Source organism: Linderina pennispora, assembly GCF_002104995.1.
Source record: "Linderina pennispora strain ATCC 12442 chromosome Unknown DL89scaffold_3, whole genome shotgun sequence".
Taxonomy (NCBI): Eukaryota; Fungi; Kickxellomycota; class Kickxellomycetes; order Kickxellales; family Kickxellaceae; genus Linderina; species Linderina pennispora.
In genome coordinates, this window is record NW_024468251.1 from 508,123 (window position 1) to 523,378 (window position 15,256).

Below are 15,256 nucleotides of genomic sequence, written 5' to 3' on the forward strand. Positions count from 1 at the left end.
TGCTTCACTGGTGGGATCACTGGCGTATGCTATCGTCCAGTGACCCCTCGACATGCACAGGCTCTGCCATTACTCGATTCTGGAAAAGGGGGAGTGCACAGGGGACGAGCTTTTTTCCGTTGCTGTACGATACCACCAGGCAAGCACTACTATCCCGCTTCGCCCCCAAAAATTTGTTGGGCTGACTCGTTCTGTGCGCTTCTCTCTTGCTCTCTTGGAGGAGGGGGGCGAGCCAAGCCAGCGAGACGAGCGAAACGTATGCCGGTCTTGAACCATGTTGCTGTGGGCCACTTTTTTTGCAAGGGGAAATTTTTCCCTCTCTATTTCTCTCCACACCTGGAAGATGACAACTCAACACCTTGCTTTTGCTATATCTAGGCTTTTTCCAGCAACGTCAATATGAACGGTGGTCTCGGCGAGCCAGCAGCAGCACCTGCACAGGTGGCCGCAGCCCACTCCTCAAGCTCCACAGCCACGTCATCGGCTGCTGGCACCTCGCAGGCGCAGCAGCCACACGTCAAGCACACATCGATATTTGAGCTTGGCGGCGAGCCGTTCAGCGAGTCAGCGGGCACTTCTGGATCGTCCTCACGACTCAGTCGCATCGTCGGCTCAGGGAATGGCACGGGCGCGCTTCCATCGACCACGTCGCCGATCGGCACGCACCCGCTGGGGACGATTGGGTCACCGCACAACCTGTACGGCGCTGGTGACGGAGGCGGCCCGGCAAAGCGGCAGTCGCAGTCACGTCTGAACAGTGTGCTGGGCGACAATCCCCGGCAACGGTCATCTGGGCGAGAACAATGGGCCGGGAATGCTTGACACACGGCCCAGCATGTTTGACGCAATCCAGTCGCAGCAAGCATCGCCCAACGGGACGACAGCCCAGGCGGGATTCGGTGACTTTTCGTTTGTGAAGTCCCTGCCAGTGTCACGTCGTAACTCGCGAGAGTTCCAGAACCTGTGGCAGGAGCTCGAGGGCTTCAGCATCAACGACAGTGCGCCACATCCGGTGGACCTGGCCAGCAGGCTGTCGGGATTTGATGGCAGCTCGATTGCGGCCCGCAACAGCTCGGGCGCCTTCCGCAACGCCACCGGCGGTCCGATGGCGCTGGGCGCCAGCCCTAAGCTCCCGCACGGCCTCCTTGACGACGACATGCTAGCAACGCACTCGTCGAGCGCACTCAAGGACTCGGGTGCACGTGGCTCGGCTCCACCATTGTCCAACAGTGCACTGGGTAACGGAAACACGGTCGGTAGCAGCAGCATTGACCTGACGCAGCCGGGCATGCAGCAACTTGCAGGAGGCAGCACGTTTGGCGTGGGAGGCCGCCCGAACTATTCCGTGGGCTACCCGCATGACACGTCCTCGCATCTGCCGAACCTAGGCAACGTCACCGCGGCGCTCGACAGCCTGGGTCAGCAGCGGTCGAACAAAACCGACATTCTGCTGGGCGAGGGCGGTCCATCGCGCGACAACCGGCTGTACGACGCCAACCGCGGTGTGAACCTGATTCGCAATGCCAGCACGCCAGTGCTCAACGCGAAGCAGTACCAGGTCAGACAGTCGGTTGATGAGCTAGCGCTGCTGCAGGGCCAGACTCGCAATGGCGCTGGATACCCGAATGACATCACCCCTGGTATGGCGCCAGGTGGGTATGACATGTCGGGATTTGGCTACGGCGGGCGGCTGCAGGGGTCGGGTCTTCAGCTTAACCAGGTCGTCGAGGCTGCTGCAGGCTACGGTGTGTCTGGAAACAGCCGGATGCAGGGGGGCTACCAATACCTTGTCGGTGCCTCTGGTATGATAGGAGGTGTCAACGGTGGCCGCAACCCAGCGTTCGTTGGTGGTACCCCCTCCGGTACTGCCACTCCGCTGATGAACGGCTACAACATGCAGACACCGCTTGGAATGGGTGCCGCTGGCGCGTACGCTGGGGCCATTGGGCCTCAGTCGGCGCAGTCGAGCGTTCCGCAGACGCCTTACCCGCACCACCAGATGTCGTCGCACATTCATCTGCATCCCCAGCAACAGCAGCAACAACAGCAGCAGCAGCAGCCCTCTCAGGACCGCCAGCCTGGCCAGCACCACCCGTCGGCTCAGGGCCAACAGCATCACAAGCGCACACCACTCGCAAAAGCACCTTCATGGCAAAGCAGCACCGCAAGCCCGAGAGCGAGGTGAACCGGTTCGCCAACACGACCCTCGAGGAGCTCAAGGACAACATCTTCACGGTGTGCAAGGACCAGCATGGCTGCCGGTTCCTGCAGAAGAAGCTTGAGGATGGGCAAGAGAGCCACGTGCGCATGATCTTTGAGGAGGTGTCGCCGCACTTTTCGGGGCTGATGACCGATCCGTTTGGGAAACTACCTGTGCCAGAAGCTGCTGGAGCACTGCACTGAGCCGCAGCGCACGCAGATTGTAACCAGCGTAGCACCGGAGCTCGTCAACATCTCGCTCAACATGCACGGTCACGCGTGCAGTGCAGAAAATGATCGAAGTACCTGTCGAACCAGGAGCAAATTGACGCCATTATCGAGGCGCTGCGCAACAGCGTGGTGCTGCTCATCCGCGACCTGAAATGGCAACCATGTGATCCAAAAGTGCCTGAACCGGCTCTCGAAGAAAGACAACCAGTTCATCTACGACTCGGTCGCAGCCAACTGCAACGAGGTTGGCGACGCATCGCCACGGCTGCTGCGTGTTCCAGCGCTGCATCGATTACGCAGTCGGCAGCGCAGAAGGCGCAGCTGGTGAAGGAGGTGATTGCTAATGCGCTGACGCTGGTGCAAGACCCGTTCGGCAACTACGTCGTGCAGTATGTGCTTGATCTGAACAATACCGAATTCTCGGAGCCTCTGATCAAAAAGTTCATCGGCCACATCTGCGGCCTGTCGGTGCAAAAGTTTTCGTCCAACGTCATGGAGAAGTGCATCCGATTGGCCAGCACCTCGACGCGCCGCGCGTTGGTCGCGCCGATTCTGCAGCGCGACAAGCTCGACACGCTGATGCGCGACTCGTACGGCAACTATGTTGTGCAGACTGCGCTGGACTTTGCCGACCCGCAGCAGCGCATGGAGATTATCGACGCCATCCGTCCGCTGCTTCCCACCATTCGGCATACGCCCTATGGGAAGCGCATCTACACAAAGCTGCAGCGCGACGGATTTGTGTCAGCTGTGCCTAGCGCTGCCGGCAGCCGCCACGCGTCGCCGACGCTCGGCCCTTCGATCGCCTCCCACTCAGCAGCTGCCATCGCCTCGATGCCGCTGTACTCGCCAGCCGCCGGGCATGCTCCTGTGAATGGCGGGCCGATGGCTGCAATTGGGTCGGCGGTCAGCCGCGGCGTCAGCCCCATCGGCAACCTGGGCCACCACCAGTCGATATCGCAGTCGCGCATGTACATGCCGGCCGGGGGAATTGCCCCGCTTGACCACCCCAGTAACTACCACCAGCCGGGAATGTATGGCAGCGGATACAAGGTAGGCCACCCGGTGGATGCCAACGTGGTGCACATGTACCAGCCGACTGGCCACATAATGTCTCCGCCTGCTTCTGGTACTCCGTATGAGCGTCCACCCGTGACCTCGCCCAACTCGTCGTCGTCGGTTTCGGTGGCCATAAACGGGCCAGCGTCAAAGCACAAAAACTAAAATGCCATCCAAAAATATGGAGTTCTTTTCTGATGTATTCTTGTGTAATCCACAACCACTCTGCTTTGTCTATATGGCATTATCCTTTCTTTTATATCTCTTGTACTCTCTGTACTTTTTCCATCTATATATATTTTTTTGGCTTTCAATACATTCGCTTTACTTATTGCCAACCATGGCCCGATTCTTAGCTGTGAAAATGAGATGTGCTATCTTGTAAAGAGTCTGACGCGCAAAACCTGTTTACCCACACATTCCGTATACCATTGATAGGGCATCGGCCCGAGGTAATTTCCTGTTTCTGTTTTCGTGGAAGCAGGTTTTAGAAAGAACCATGTTGCCTTTCTATAGGACCATGTTGCCATGATAATGCAGGCTTTAATTGTGGTGGATCACAAATGGCACGTCCTCGCTTTTGAGAATAAAAGGGCACAGAGGTGCCACACTATCAAAAACCACATCATCACCCCCTTCAACTACAACCCGCCTACTCTTTCTGCACCAGTTTCATATAAAAGCAACAGCCATGAAGTTCACTGCCACTGCTCTCGGCCTCCTCGCCACCATCGCCACGACCAACGCCGCCATGTCCACGTGCTCAAAGAAGATTGCCTTGGGCCTGACCAACATCTACGAGAACGGCGACACCGCCTTCCACTACGACTACTGCGAGAACATCAATGATGGACCGTGGCTTCACTGCCGGTATCGCCGGCTTCTGCACAGGCACTTCCGGACGCATGGGTCGTGCTGCAGGAGTACCACAAGCTGACCGGCGGCAAGGATGCATTCAGCAAGTACGACGCCGTCATGAAGAAGCTGGACCAGTCGAACAGCGGCTCGGTCAGCGGGCTGGACGGCTACTGTTCGGTGTGGAGCAAGCTGGGCAAGTCGGATGCAAAGTTCCGCGCAGCGCAGGACAAGGTGCGCGACGAGATGTACTTTGACCCGTCGCAGAAGCTGGCGGACAAGCTGGGCGCGCAGCTCGACGTGACCCGTGCTCAGCTGTACGACACGACAATCCAGCACGGCGATGGCTCGGATCCTGACTCGGTTGGTGCGCTGATCAAGAAAACCAGTGCCTCGTTCAAGGCTGACGCCAAGGGCTCGTCAGGCAGCACGCTCAAGATCAACGGCCACAATGTCGACGAGATCGTCTGGCTGACCAAGTTCCTGCAGGTGCGCATGGACGACTTGAAGAACCCGCACAACAAGGAGACACAGAAGGAATGGGCCAAGAGCGTCACTCGTGTCAAGTCGTACCAGTACGTGGTTGCCCAGAAGCAGTACAAGTGGGGCAGCTCGATCAAGGCTCTCAACAACGACGGCAAGGCTACCACTGTCAAGTGCTAGATCTGAAGGCACACAAATGTTTAAATATACATCCGCATGCAGTTCGCCATATGGTTGCAAGGTATATGACATGCGTATATTACTGTGCATAGCAATATCCTTTGCATTCACCAGGTCCTGCATGTGTTGAACTAGTGCCAGACGGTAGACGATGGCTTCAATTGAAAGAAGCTTAGTGAAATAGTCATATCCGCCTTCACAATAGCATTTTTCATCACGCGTCTCATCTTCATTTTTCGTTTATCATGGTTTCCACTGCCCAACACCTACCTGAATTCATGCTAGTGCGCATTATCCACTACCTTAAACCCTCGGAAGATCCTGATAGCTGAGGCTATAAGGAGATATTCTGCACCATTCTTAAGCCTATCACGCGCGTTTGTCATTCGTGGTGACAAGGATCCCTCAGACATGCCTTCCAATGTGTATACAGACTCCAAAACTAGGCCGTTCCTCAACCTGGTTTATGTGCTCGGTACCAGCAGTATGATCAAAGAGGTCATTCTGCATTCTAAAACCGCGTGTATATTTGACGGCTCAGCGCTCGCCCAGTTTAAGCAGCAAATTCCACCAGACGCTATTTTCCTCAGATTGCTAATCTCGTTTTTAGGTTTACAAGACGGCCTTGGAGGCCACAGCAGGGCGATGCGCTACTGCTGATGTGCTTATTCGGCAAAGAGGTTTTGCAGATGTTTCCTCATATATCGTCTATTAGTGCAATCCGTGGGTGGGCGATTTCACACGGCGCGTTCCCTGAGCATGTGCATGAGCTATTAGAGTGCTTATTGGCAGGAAGGACTGCTATCACAACCAGTGGATACTACTTGAACGCAGCTCTACCCTTCTCTCCAAACGCTTCACCCCTACAATGCCTGGTCACCAGTGCAAACGATTCAGCAGATCATATCTTCTTTCTAATCTGCAGAAACTTGCAATCGCTACAAACACCGCGCCTAGATCTGACTGTATCCAGCCTGTTCAGACACGTCACGATCCACGGCAACCGCACAACTGCTACATATCCCCGAGTTCATACGCTTGGTGTAAATACTGAAGAAAGTTACTGGAACCCACTATCCCACCTCATTTCAACTGACAGAGCGCTATTTCCTTTGCTGACACCACTGCTGTTCCATTGCATGTATCCACTTCCGACGACTCTCTTCTACATGGATCCGAGGACTCTTTAACATTCCTGGATATGCGTCTTACCAATGATGCTATCGATACTTTCAGCCAGTTCAATTTGTTGGACGAGAGACAGCTTTGTGACTTTGGATTACCTGAAACTAGACCACTCCTCACCTAGGTTCCACACGATTGCTAAAGATCGTGCTTTTCTCGTATTCTGTGCTTTCCGCCAGACGCTGGGGATGGAACTCATCAGTGAGCTTGATTTTGACTATATCATTGTTCAGCCGCATATCAGCAGTCCTGCTCTGACTTTACGTGTCATGAATATCCCTTATATCCAATGCTCGTATGAGGAGACCATTCGAGCGATTAAAATAGCAAGCGTCGCAGAAGCAGTGCAAATAAGCCGCTTGAAAGTAGAGTCTGTCGGCAGTGAGGTTCATGTGTTTTTGACCTCTCGGAGTGGCTTGATTATAGAAACGCCAAGTTACACATTGCTACTTAAGCAGTAGATAGAAGTTGCGATGAAAGTGCATCGTAATGCTCACAACTAGGTGCCCTGCGCTAATGATTGTGTACTTGTTGCTACAGATATTTGGAGGCGAGAGTATATTTCAATTAGCACTTGACTAGTTCTTGGCAGCGACCTTGTAGTGCACACTGCTCAGAGCACGCAGGCGCGCAGCCGCCTGCTCAGCAGTCAGATCGCGCTGTGGCTCGGCCATCATCTCGAAGCCAACAAGGAACTTGCGCACCGTGGCTGAGCGCAGCAGTGGTGGATAGAAATGCAAATGCAGATGACAGAACTCAGCATCCTCATGCGTCTCCGTCGGCGCCTGATGCAGGCCCATTGAGTACGGGAAGCTGCACTGGAACAGATTATCGTAACGGGCCGTCAGGTTCTGCATAGCCTCAGCGAGATCCAGCACCTGCTTGGAGTCGAGATCAGCGACGCTCTTGACGTGCTGCTTGGAGACAATCATGGTCTCAAACGGCCAGACGGCCCAGAACGGTACCAGCGCCATGAACGAGTCATTCTGGAACACAACGCGGTTGGTAGCCTCTGTCTCCGAGTTCTTTTGCTCGGCGGCAGCGTAGCTACAGAGCAGACACGAACAGGCGTCCGATGCGTGCTCGGCATGGAAGCTCTTGAGTGAGGAGATCTCCTTGGCGGGCTCGCTGGGGACATCCGAGAGCGCCCAGAGCTGGCCGTGCGGGTGCGGGTTCGAGCACCCCATCATGGCGCCCTTGTTCTCAAACAGCTGCACGTATCCGATCCCTGGCGTTTCAGACATATCCCTGTACAGCTTCTGCCAGGCGTTAATGACCTTTCCAATTTCCTCAAACGACAGCTCGGGCAACGTCAGGTCGTGGCGTGGCGAAAAGCACACGACCTTGCACTGGCCCCGCATCGACTCGACTTGGAAGAGCTCGGCAGAGGCGCCCTTGCCGGCTACCTGCGCGAGCGCGGTGGTGGAGCAGTCTGGCTGGGCTGCGTGCACAGCGGCGTAGTCGTTCTCGAACACGTACGTAGATGCGTAGCTGTCGTTCTTGGCGCCCGTTGCGCGAGTGTTGCCTGGGCAGAGGTAGCACTTGGGGTCGTAGGAGGGGCGCTGCTCGACAGCGGCATCCTCGACCTGGCCCAGCCAGGGGCGCTTGGCGCGGTGTGGCGAGCAGAGCACCCATGAGTTGGTCAGCGGGTTGAAGCGGCGGTGCGAGTGGTCGACAAAAGAGAACTCTTCAGACATGGTGCAAGGGTGTATTAAGAAGTCGGGGAGGGTTTGGTGGATAAAAAGGGGATGTAAAATTGGTAAGCGCGCGCTGTGTTTTTGGCAAACAAAAAGCAGAAGCGCGATGGAGAGGCAGACGATGCAGCCGTCTTAAATACACCAGTGCTGATGTTCTGGGTGCACACGAGGGCGGCTGCAGATAGGCCAACAGTGTCCGAGGTCCAAACCCTAGCCCGGCCCGGAACATGTCCGAGCGCCCTCTAGCCCAATCTTGGCTGAGCACTGATCCGTATCTGTCCCACGAGGGTGGTCTGCCCATTTCTGAGATGCTGCACACGAGGCTGGCCCGATCGCTTTTCATCGCCTCACGCTGCCACCGGGCACAGTTAAAGCTGATTCACCACACCGGACAATGGCACCGGGGCGGGGCTCACTGGGGCATGTAGCGCATACTGGGCTCGGCTTTCTGATATCATGCGAGCGTCTGTGCACAACTTCCTCACCCAACACGCGAGTCAGTGGACTGAGGGGGACAAAAAAGTGGCAGGATTGGCATCCGACGCACACGGGTGCGCGCTGGACAGCCGGCAACAGCCGCTCGCGTTTGCCGGATCAGAGAGCAGCCATCAATCCCAGCGTCCATCATTCGTCAGCAGCATTCCCTGTTCTTAACGGGCACGGTGCAGCTTCAAAGCGCCTAGATTACAACCACTTAACCAGCAGGATAATAAACAAAATAACAACGACCACGCCCATGACGATGATGCACTTGTTGGCAACCGAGTTCTTCTGGTGCTTGTCCGCCTTCTCGAGCTCGTCGGCAGCAGCAGCCACATTGACCACGGTATTCTCGACGTTGTAGTCGATCCGGTCTAGCATCGTCCCCTGGTCAATGATCATCTCCTGCATCTGGCCAAAGATGGCAGCTAGCTCCACAATGCTCTCGTGGATATGTGCCACCTCGCCCTCGCGCTTTGCAATCTCGGCCTCGTTCTGCTCCATGACCTGCAGCTGCTCGTCCGTCAGGGTCATGTCGAACTTTCGCGACACAGCCCGCTCGTGCTCCTCGTCCAGTGCAAACACATCGACGCTGGCATCCTTGCGCTTCGAGATCTTTTGCAGATACACACTCTGCGACTTCCGGAACCCATCCGACTGCGCCTGCAGGCGCGCCGCCAGCGCGCTCTGGATATTCCGCCCCACTACCTCCTCCTGCCCGTGTGCCTGCATCTGTCCAATGTTGCGCACCAGCTGCCCGCTCGCCTGGAACTGCTGTGTAATCTCCTGCGTCAGCATGTTAATCTCGCGCTCCTCGCTTGACCGATCGTCGAAGCCCGGCAGCAGGTGCCGACGGTGCAGCTCGTCCAGGCGCACGATCTTTTGCTCGATTTCCGCCAGCTGCTCGTTCACGTCCTCGGTCAGGTCCACCCACCGCGGCGGCAAATGCGACATTTCTATTACCATTTCGCCGTCGTCATTCTGCCGCTCAATCAGACCCTCCTCCTCGTTCTGCTGCTGCTGCTGTGCCTGCGTGCGTTTCCGCCGCTGCATGTGGCCGAACGAATTGCGGTACTGGATAAACAAAAAGGTGCGGCTACGGGTGGCCATTCTATGAAAAATCGTGTGGGGAATGCAACGGGAGATGAGGTGCAGAGCAAAGGTAATAGAGAGCGGTGCTGGGCCGGCCAGGCTGAAGTGGACGCCCTTGAAGGGCTCAGAGTCACGTGTCCGGATGTGCGGCAGGCGCTGACAATTACCTGTAGCTCCAGCTGGAGAGGGGCGGGGATCGCCTCTTGGGACTTGCGGCTATGTGGACAAGCACGGGTGGGGGCTAGCAAGAAGCGACTCTGCCTGGTTCCAAAAGAGGCTTTTCGCTTTCCTCCTCTCTTCTACTTCATCTCTTTTCACTTTATTGACGAAAACTGCATTTTTACGAAGCGAGATTTTCCCCCAGTGCTTGCGGCCAGGAGCTTGTTTTATTCCACTCGTCCATTAGTTTTTTTTGGCTAGAACCAAATTTCCGTTTAGTCCACTGAGCTTTGCGGGCCACCTTTATTTTATTCCTGGGCTATTACCGTATTCCCGGAAGACGCGATATAAGAAAAGGCGGGGAGGGCTAAAATATCCTTGTGGTAAACAAACGAAACGGCCAAGAGAGCCCATTTTTCTCCATACAACAAAAACTCTCCTAGGCAGGACCCGGTTTTTATAAAGGTGAGTTTAGTGAATTCGAGCAAGCTACATCTCCGGGCATTAGCGGAATTCGGGTACTAATTGTGGGAGGAGGCGCCCTGATAGCTCTCAGGACAACTCTAGTGACGAAGCGCTGACCATGTCCAAGGCAATCGAAGAGACACTGCGGAAGCTGGAAGGCACGCACATTAGCAACGCGGGGTCGGCGACATCGGGGTCACCCACGACGACATCGGCGCCATCGCCCACAGCCACCAACGCCAAGGAGGTAGCGAGCCCGGGCCCCAGCTCGTCGTCGAACTCGCCAGCCACGGCAGCATCGGTGGTAGTGCAGTCGCCGGAGCAGCAGCAGCAACAGCAGCAGGAGGCTGAGCTGGCCAGGCGCCGCGGGAACCGCCGTGTGGTGCAGAGCATGTATGGCGCCCCGCCCGGCTATAACGCAAGCATGGGCATTGGCAGGGACTCGATGAACCGTGGCCGGATGGCCAGCAGCGGCAGACAGCGCAACAGCATCATGATTCCGGTACGTATCGCGGTGTGTTTGGTCTCCGTCTCGTAGGGTGGCTGTGGCAGACAAAAACGCCTTTTATTTTGCGCAAGCCGGCCTGTTGTTGCACTGGATTGTTTCCTGTTCGTTAACAGCTCCATCCGCTAGCCGAACGGATGTGGCTTGCAGCGCAATAAGACGAGGGGGTATCAGGGCATAGTTAGGGTCGGGGGGATATCGCTCGCTCGGCTCGATGGCGGGTCACTGAAGGCTGGCTGGGATAAAAATAGCCCACACTATTTTCAGATCCTTTACTAAAACCCCCATTCCTGTAGGATCAGCTTCAGGCGGCCATGCACCCGCAGTCGCTGGCGCCGATGTCGCAGCTGCAGCCGCCGACAAGCGCGCTGACCAACGCCGAGTTTGCGCTGATGGCGAATATGCCGGATGATGCAATTCCGAATGCGATTGTGGTGAAGAACATCAACTTTGCGATCAAGCGCGAGACGCTGCTGCAGACCATGTCTGATCTGGGCCTGCCGCTGCCGTATGCCTTCAACTACCACTTTGACGGCGGTGTGTTCCGCGGCCTGGCGTTTGGCAACTTTAGGACACCCGAGGAGGCGGCGCGCGTGATCATCGGGCTGAATGGCATCACGCTGCTGGGTCGCCCGCTCAAGGTCGAGTACAAGAAGGCGCTGCCGGGCACGGCTCCGCCGCCACATCCGAACACGATCGCCATGATGGGTGGAAAGCCGGCTGGCGGGGACGATCAGCCTATCCCGCGGCCGCATCGCGGGAGAGGGTGGCCACGAACGTCCCAAGTCGATGATGGTCTTCCCCAGCGCCATGTCTGTGCCTGAGCCCTCACAGCAGCCCCAGCAGCAAGCAGCAGCAGCCCCAACAGCAGGCGCAGCCCCAGCAGCAGTCTGGAACCGACAGCAACGCCGACGGGTTGATTGATCTTGACGACAAGGACACGCGCCTGCTCTACGATCTGGTCAGCCAGTTCCGGCACGACTAAGAGCATGGCCGAGCTGGAGTTCCCGAGCACGCTGAACGTCAAGCAGCGCCAGACGGTGATGCTGATTGCTGAGCGGTTTGGGCTGAATCACGAGACTAAGGGAGACAACAACACACGCTACATCCGTGTGTACAAGGGCCTGGAGACGCTGCTGGAGGCGGCCGAGGTGCGTCGCCGGTCGATGGCCATGCCTGGTGGCGGCATTGCGACGGGCGCTCACCCGCAGCCGCGGTACGCCAGCACCGGCGGCCGGTCGCGGCCAGTCTCGATGATGTATCCAGAGACCATATCAATCGGCAGCCCGCCACCCAGCGCGCAGAGCCACCGGGCGTCAATGTACCAGCCGCACCACTTCCAGCAGCAGGCGGCCATCTACGACCAGCAGGGCGGGCACTATTCGCGCGGCCGCAGCCACACACACTCGCAGGGCCATGTCAGCGTGCCGTCCAGTGCCAGCCAGATGCACCAGTTCCCGCGCACGCCCGACACGCCGGCGGGCCGCACCAGCGGCAACTACGTCGGGTATCCGACGCGGCTGTACCAGGACTCGGTGGTGGTTCCGGTGCGCCAGCCGCGCGGGCCCGACATGCCGCAGAACTTTGTTGGGCGCCAGCAGATGCACCAGCAGGAGGAGCGCCAGCAGCAGCGCCAGCAGCAGCTCAAGGTGCTGCAGCAGAACCGCCAGCGCCGGCTGTCGTCGGCCAACGAGGAGGGCAGCAGCAGCAACCACACGCCGCTGTCGGCCAAGGCAGCGCCGTTCAAGATCGAGAAGCCCATTAGCAAGGCAATCCCGATTGTGAAGCCCAAGGAGAGCACCGAGGGCAGCTCCTAGCAAGACTGGCGAGGGCAAGGAGTGAAGTTGTTTTCATTTATGATGGTTTCTTCTTTTTTTCTATTAAAGCAAATTCTACCCCCAATTCTAACTGCGCGTGGTAGAGACCACCGGCTCGGTCTGGGACGGGCTAAGGCTCACAGCAGGTTAAGCTCGGCTGACGACGGGTTGATGTCATGCAGCACCAGTAGCATGCGGTCCAGGCGCACGCACGCAACCTGCAGCCGCAGCTTGATGGTCTCGAGCTTGCTGAGCTCCTCACGCTCGCCCTCGGTCAGCAGCTCCGGGTTGGCAATGACATCCTCGCGGCTGGCCTTCGCTGTCAGGCTCTCCCGGGCCGCGACCTCGTACTCCATGCGCTGCATGGCATTGGAGATGCCCTCGAAGGCCAAGCGCAGGGCATTGCGCACTTGCTTCTCCGAGTTGATGAACCACAGATAGAACATGCGCGACGGGATTTCTGGTCGGCGGTACGCGGGATCTCCAGTGTGTCGATGAGGCCCTCGAGCGCCAGGTCGTGCAGTTTTTCAGCGGCACTGCCCAATCGGCAGCATGACGGACTGGGCAATGACCTTCTCGTCGAGCTTTTGCTTGTCGCGCAGGATGCGGACCGTGCGGGCGTGCAGGGCCCCAAACTTCTCCTGCACCAGCGCATCGAGGCAGAGGTTGCGGAGCGTGTTGGATGCGAGCTGGAAGTCGATGACGAACTGCCCGGCGCCGCGCTCCTCGAGCTTGCGGACTATCCCGGAGCTGTCGGAGCTGAGGACCTCGAGCAGCGCCAGGATGATCTCGGCGCGCTCCTTGCGGGTCATGCCCTGGCTGGTGCCGTCGCCCTTGGCGGTCTCCAGGTTGTCGTAGTACGCGTCATTGTCGAGGTCGACCGAGTCAGCAAGGGGCGCGTCGTGTGCGAGGATTCTGCATGACCTGGCTGGCGGAGACAGTGGGCGAAACCTTGTCGCGGCAGGTTTTGGTTTTGGACTCGGTCAGTCGCAGCATGGTTTTGATCACTGCGCCAGCCGCAGCATTGTATTTGTCGGCAAAGTAGTTTGTGATCTGCTGGTTGCGGAGGAACACATCCAGGCGGTCGCAGTACGGCCGGAAGAACATGGCTTCATCGACCGTGTCAATCTGCTGCTCGGGCGCCTCGCCACCATCCATGCTGTCTTCGTGGCTCACGGCCTTGCGCTTGATGCCAATCACCGCCGTGTTGTGGTACTCTTCGTCTTCACGCTCCTTGATCCGCGCACGGATCTCCTTCAGCTCCTTGGCCGTCGGCGGCACCATCAGCTTGTCCAGCTCCTTGCGCTCCTCTGCCATCAGCCGGTCGATCTTGGTCACTGTATCAACCGCACGCACCGCTGTAATGTACCGCTCATTGACCATTTTGGCCACTGCCTGGCGGAACTTTATCTGCTTGGCTGATGCCATTGCCTCAAACTCCAGCACACGCTTAGGCCTCGCCGATGGTCGCGCACCCGTTGTCCATGAACACGCGGAATATCGCCAGGCCCTCCTTGCCCATGCGCTCTTCGACCAATGCCAGATACAAGCCAGCGCGCTCCAGCCGCAGCACATTGCGTGGGCTGATAGAATAGTATGTGGCCATGCGGGACCCCTCCTTGCTGGACGCGTGCGTGGCAATCCCATGCTGGATTAGAACCGCCACCGACTCTTTAGTCTGCCGCAATGTCTTTCCTGCCTTTTGCGCCAGCAAGCCCAACGGCAGTCGGCCTTCGTGAATTAGCACTGTCGCCACCTGTGCCACTATCGGTCCGAAATGCGTCCGCAGAATGCGCTTGCACAGCTCGAATTGCTGCGTGAACATGGTATGGAAATAGGAAGCTGGGAATATATGTGCGAATTTGGCTGAGGAGACAAGGTTGGTGCTGCCGTCGGGCGAGCCTGCGACGCTGAAGTAGGCAGCTCTTTTGGCTCTGGTACAAAAAATTCGACTGAAATTTAATTCAAGCTCAGATGATCGGGATCAGCGTTGCGCCCTATTCCTTTGGCCTAGTTTTAGATGCTTGCGTCAAGCAGATTGCGCACATCGACAGCTTTCGAATGGCGCATCCTGGCTATTGTAAAAAAGACATCCATCCTGCTTGAACACAAATGTATCGTCGACAGTAAAAATATGTTGGCTGCGCACTTGATTCCATGTACAAAATCAACATAGCATCTGGAAAAGCTGCCTCTAAGAATTGCCATTCAATATTGTGCTTGCAAGTCCTGCCATCATATCCTCATTCTGGACTTTCTGGACTCACTAGACTTGCTAGACTTGCTAGATTTACTAGATTTATAGCGCTTACGATGTGAAGCCACTTCCATGTGAGCCAATGGTATATACGACATATACTTCACAATTATCTCATTTTCCATGGTTCAGCCATACCTACTCGCTAATCGCTCTTTACCACGTAATACTCTTACACCTACAGCCTGCCGCCCTGCACTATTTCCGAACAGGCAAGTACCTAATCATAAGTTTCTTCGTCGTGTTTGGTTAGTGTTAGCAATCAGACGAATGAGTGTTTATCGGCATGTATGGAGGAAAGTATGCGTAAGATCAAGTGAGGAGAAAAGATGGGTTACCAAGTGCTTGGAGGTCCTTTAGGTATATAGTCAGTCTTGAGCATGGTGGCGCAGTGCGATGTTTGTGGTTTAATGCCAACAGAGATGGCTGTTTCGATAACCCCCCTCAATTGAAGCCATCATCTACTGTCTGGCTCTAGTTCAACACATGCAGGACCTGGTGAATGCAAAGGGTATTGCTATGCACGGTAATATATGCATGCCATATACCTTGCAACCATATGGCGAACTGTATGCGGATGTATATTTAAACA

The 15,256-nt window shown here is 56.6% G+C and overlaps 9 protein-coding genes across 9 annotated transcripts; 6 read left to right on the forward strand and 3 right to left on the reverse strand.

Moving 5' to 3' along the window:
- Window positions 1-399: 399 nt before the first annotated feature.
- On the forward strand, window positions 400-3,654 carry DL89DRAFT_291239 (uncharacterized protein; the record flags this gene model as incomplete). Its single annotated transcript, XM_040890175.1, has 7 exons — window positions 400-759; window positions 800-2,094; window positions 2,142-2,373; window positions 2,405-2,446; window positions 2,503-2,556; window positions 2,606-2,704; window positions 2,731-3,654. 7 exons carry the CDS (start codon window positions 400-402, stop codon window positions 3,652-3,654), a joined length of 3,006 nt encoding a protein of 1,001 aa, XP_040745407.1.
- A 521-nt stretch (window positions 3,655-4,175) lies between these two features.
- On the forward strand, window positions 4,176-5,007 carry DL89DRAFT_265672 (lysozyme-like protein; the record flags this gene model as incomplete). The annotated part of the gene is made up of 2 exons (XM_040886772.1): window positions 4,176-4,344; window positions 4,449-5,007. Exons 1-2 carry the CDS (start codon window positions 4,181-4,183, stop codon window positions 5,005-5,007), a joined length of 723 nt encoding a protein of 240 aa, XP_040745408.1. The 5' UTR covers window positions 4,176-4,180.
- Window positions 5,008-6,031: 1,024 nt separating this feature from the next.
- Window positions 6,032-6,711, forward strand: DL89DRAFT_105210 (uncharacterized protein). Its single transcript, XM_040883040.1, has one exon. It carries the CDS (start codon window positions 6,222-6,224, stop codon window positions 6,651-6,653), a length of 432 nt encoding a protein of 143 aa, XP_040745409.1. The 5' UTR covers window positions 6,032-6,221; the 3' UTR covers window positions 6,654-6,711.
- Window positions 6,712-8,002, reverse strand: DL89DRAFT_105209 (galactose-1-phosphate uridylyltransferase). The gene has a single exon (XM_040883039.1). The coding sequence runs from the start codon at window positions 7,887-7,889 to the stop codon at window positions 6,771-6,773; it is 1,119 nt and encodes a 372-aa protein (XP_040745410.1). The 5' UTR covers window positions 7,890-8,002; the 3' UTR covers window positions 6,712-6,770.
- A 443-nt stretch (window positions 8,003-8,445) lies between these two features.
- Window positions 8,446-9,915, reverse strand: DL89DRAFT_105290 (t-SNARE). Its single transcript, XM_040883043.1, has 2 exons — window positions 9,629-9,915; window positions 8,446-9,480 (listed from the first exon to the last, which is right to left on the reverse strand). Exon 2 carries the CDS (start codon window positions 9,477-9,479, stop codon window positions 8,574-8,576), a length of 906 nt encoding a protein of 301 aa, XP_040745411.1. The 5' UTR covers window position 9,480; window positions 9,629-9,915; the 3' UTR covers window positions 8,446-8,573.
- On the forward strand, window positions 9,895-10,763 carry DL89DRAFT_105266 (uncharacterized protein). The gene has a single exon (XM_040883042.1). The coding sequence runs from the start codon at window positions 10,204-10,206 to the stop codon at window positions 10,621-10,623; it is 420 nt and encodes a 139-aa protein (XP_040745412.1). The 5' UTR covers window positions 9,895-10,203; the 3' UTR covers window positions 10,624-10,763.
- A 234-nt stretch (window positions 10,764-10,997) lies between these two features.
- DL89DRAFT_210158 (uncharacterized protein) lies at window positions 10,998-11,261 on the forward strand (the record flags this gene model as incomplete). Its single annotated transcript, XM_040884182.1, has 1 exon — window positions 10,998-11,261. A coding segment is annotated over one exon (264 nt), but the record flags the coding sequence as incomplete, so codon positions are not given.
- Window positions 11,262-11,496: 235 nt separating this feature from the next.
- On the forward strand, window positions 11,497-12,568 carry DL89DRAFT_105251 (uncharacterized protein). Its single transcript, XM_040883041.1, has one exon. It carries the CDS (start codon window positions 11,580-11,582, stop codon window positions 12,405-12,407), a length of 828 nt encoding a protein of 275 aa, XP_040745414.1. The 5' UTR covers window positions 11,497-11,579; the 3' UTR covers window positions 12,408-12,568.
- DL89DRAFT_311521 (uncharacterized protein) lies at window positions 12,553-14,232 on the reverse strand (the record flags this gene model as incomplete). Its single annotated transcript, XM_040890977.1, is given in 3 exon segments — window positions 12,553-13,249; window positions 13,332-13,863; window positions 13,883-14,232. The coding sequence occupies 3 exon segments, from the start codon at window positions 14,230-14,232 to the stop codon at window positions 12,935-12,937; spliced, it is 1,197 nt and encodes a 398-aa protein (XP_040745415.1). The 3' UTR covers window positions 12,553-12,934.
- Between the last annotated feature and the right edge of the window lie 1,024 nt (window positions 14,233-15,256).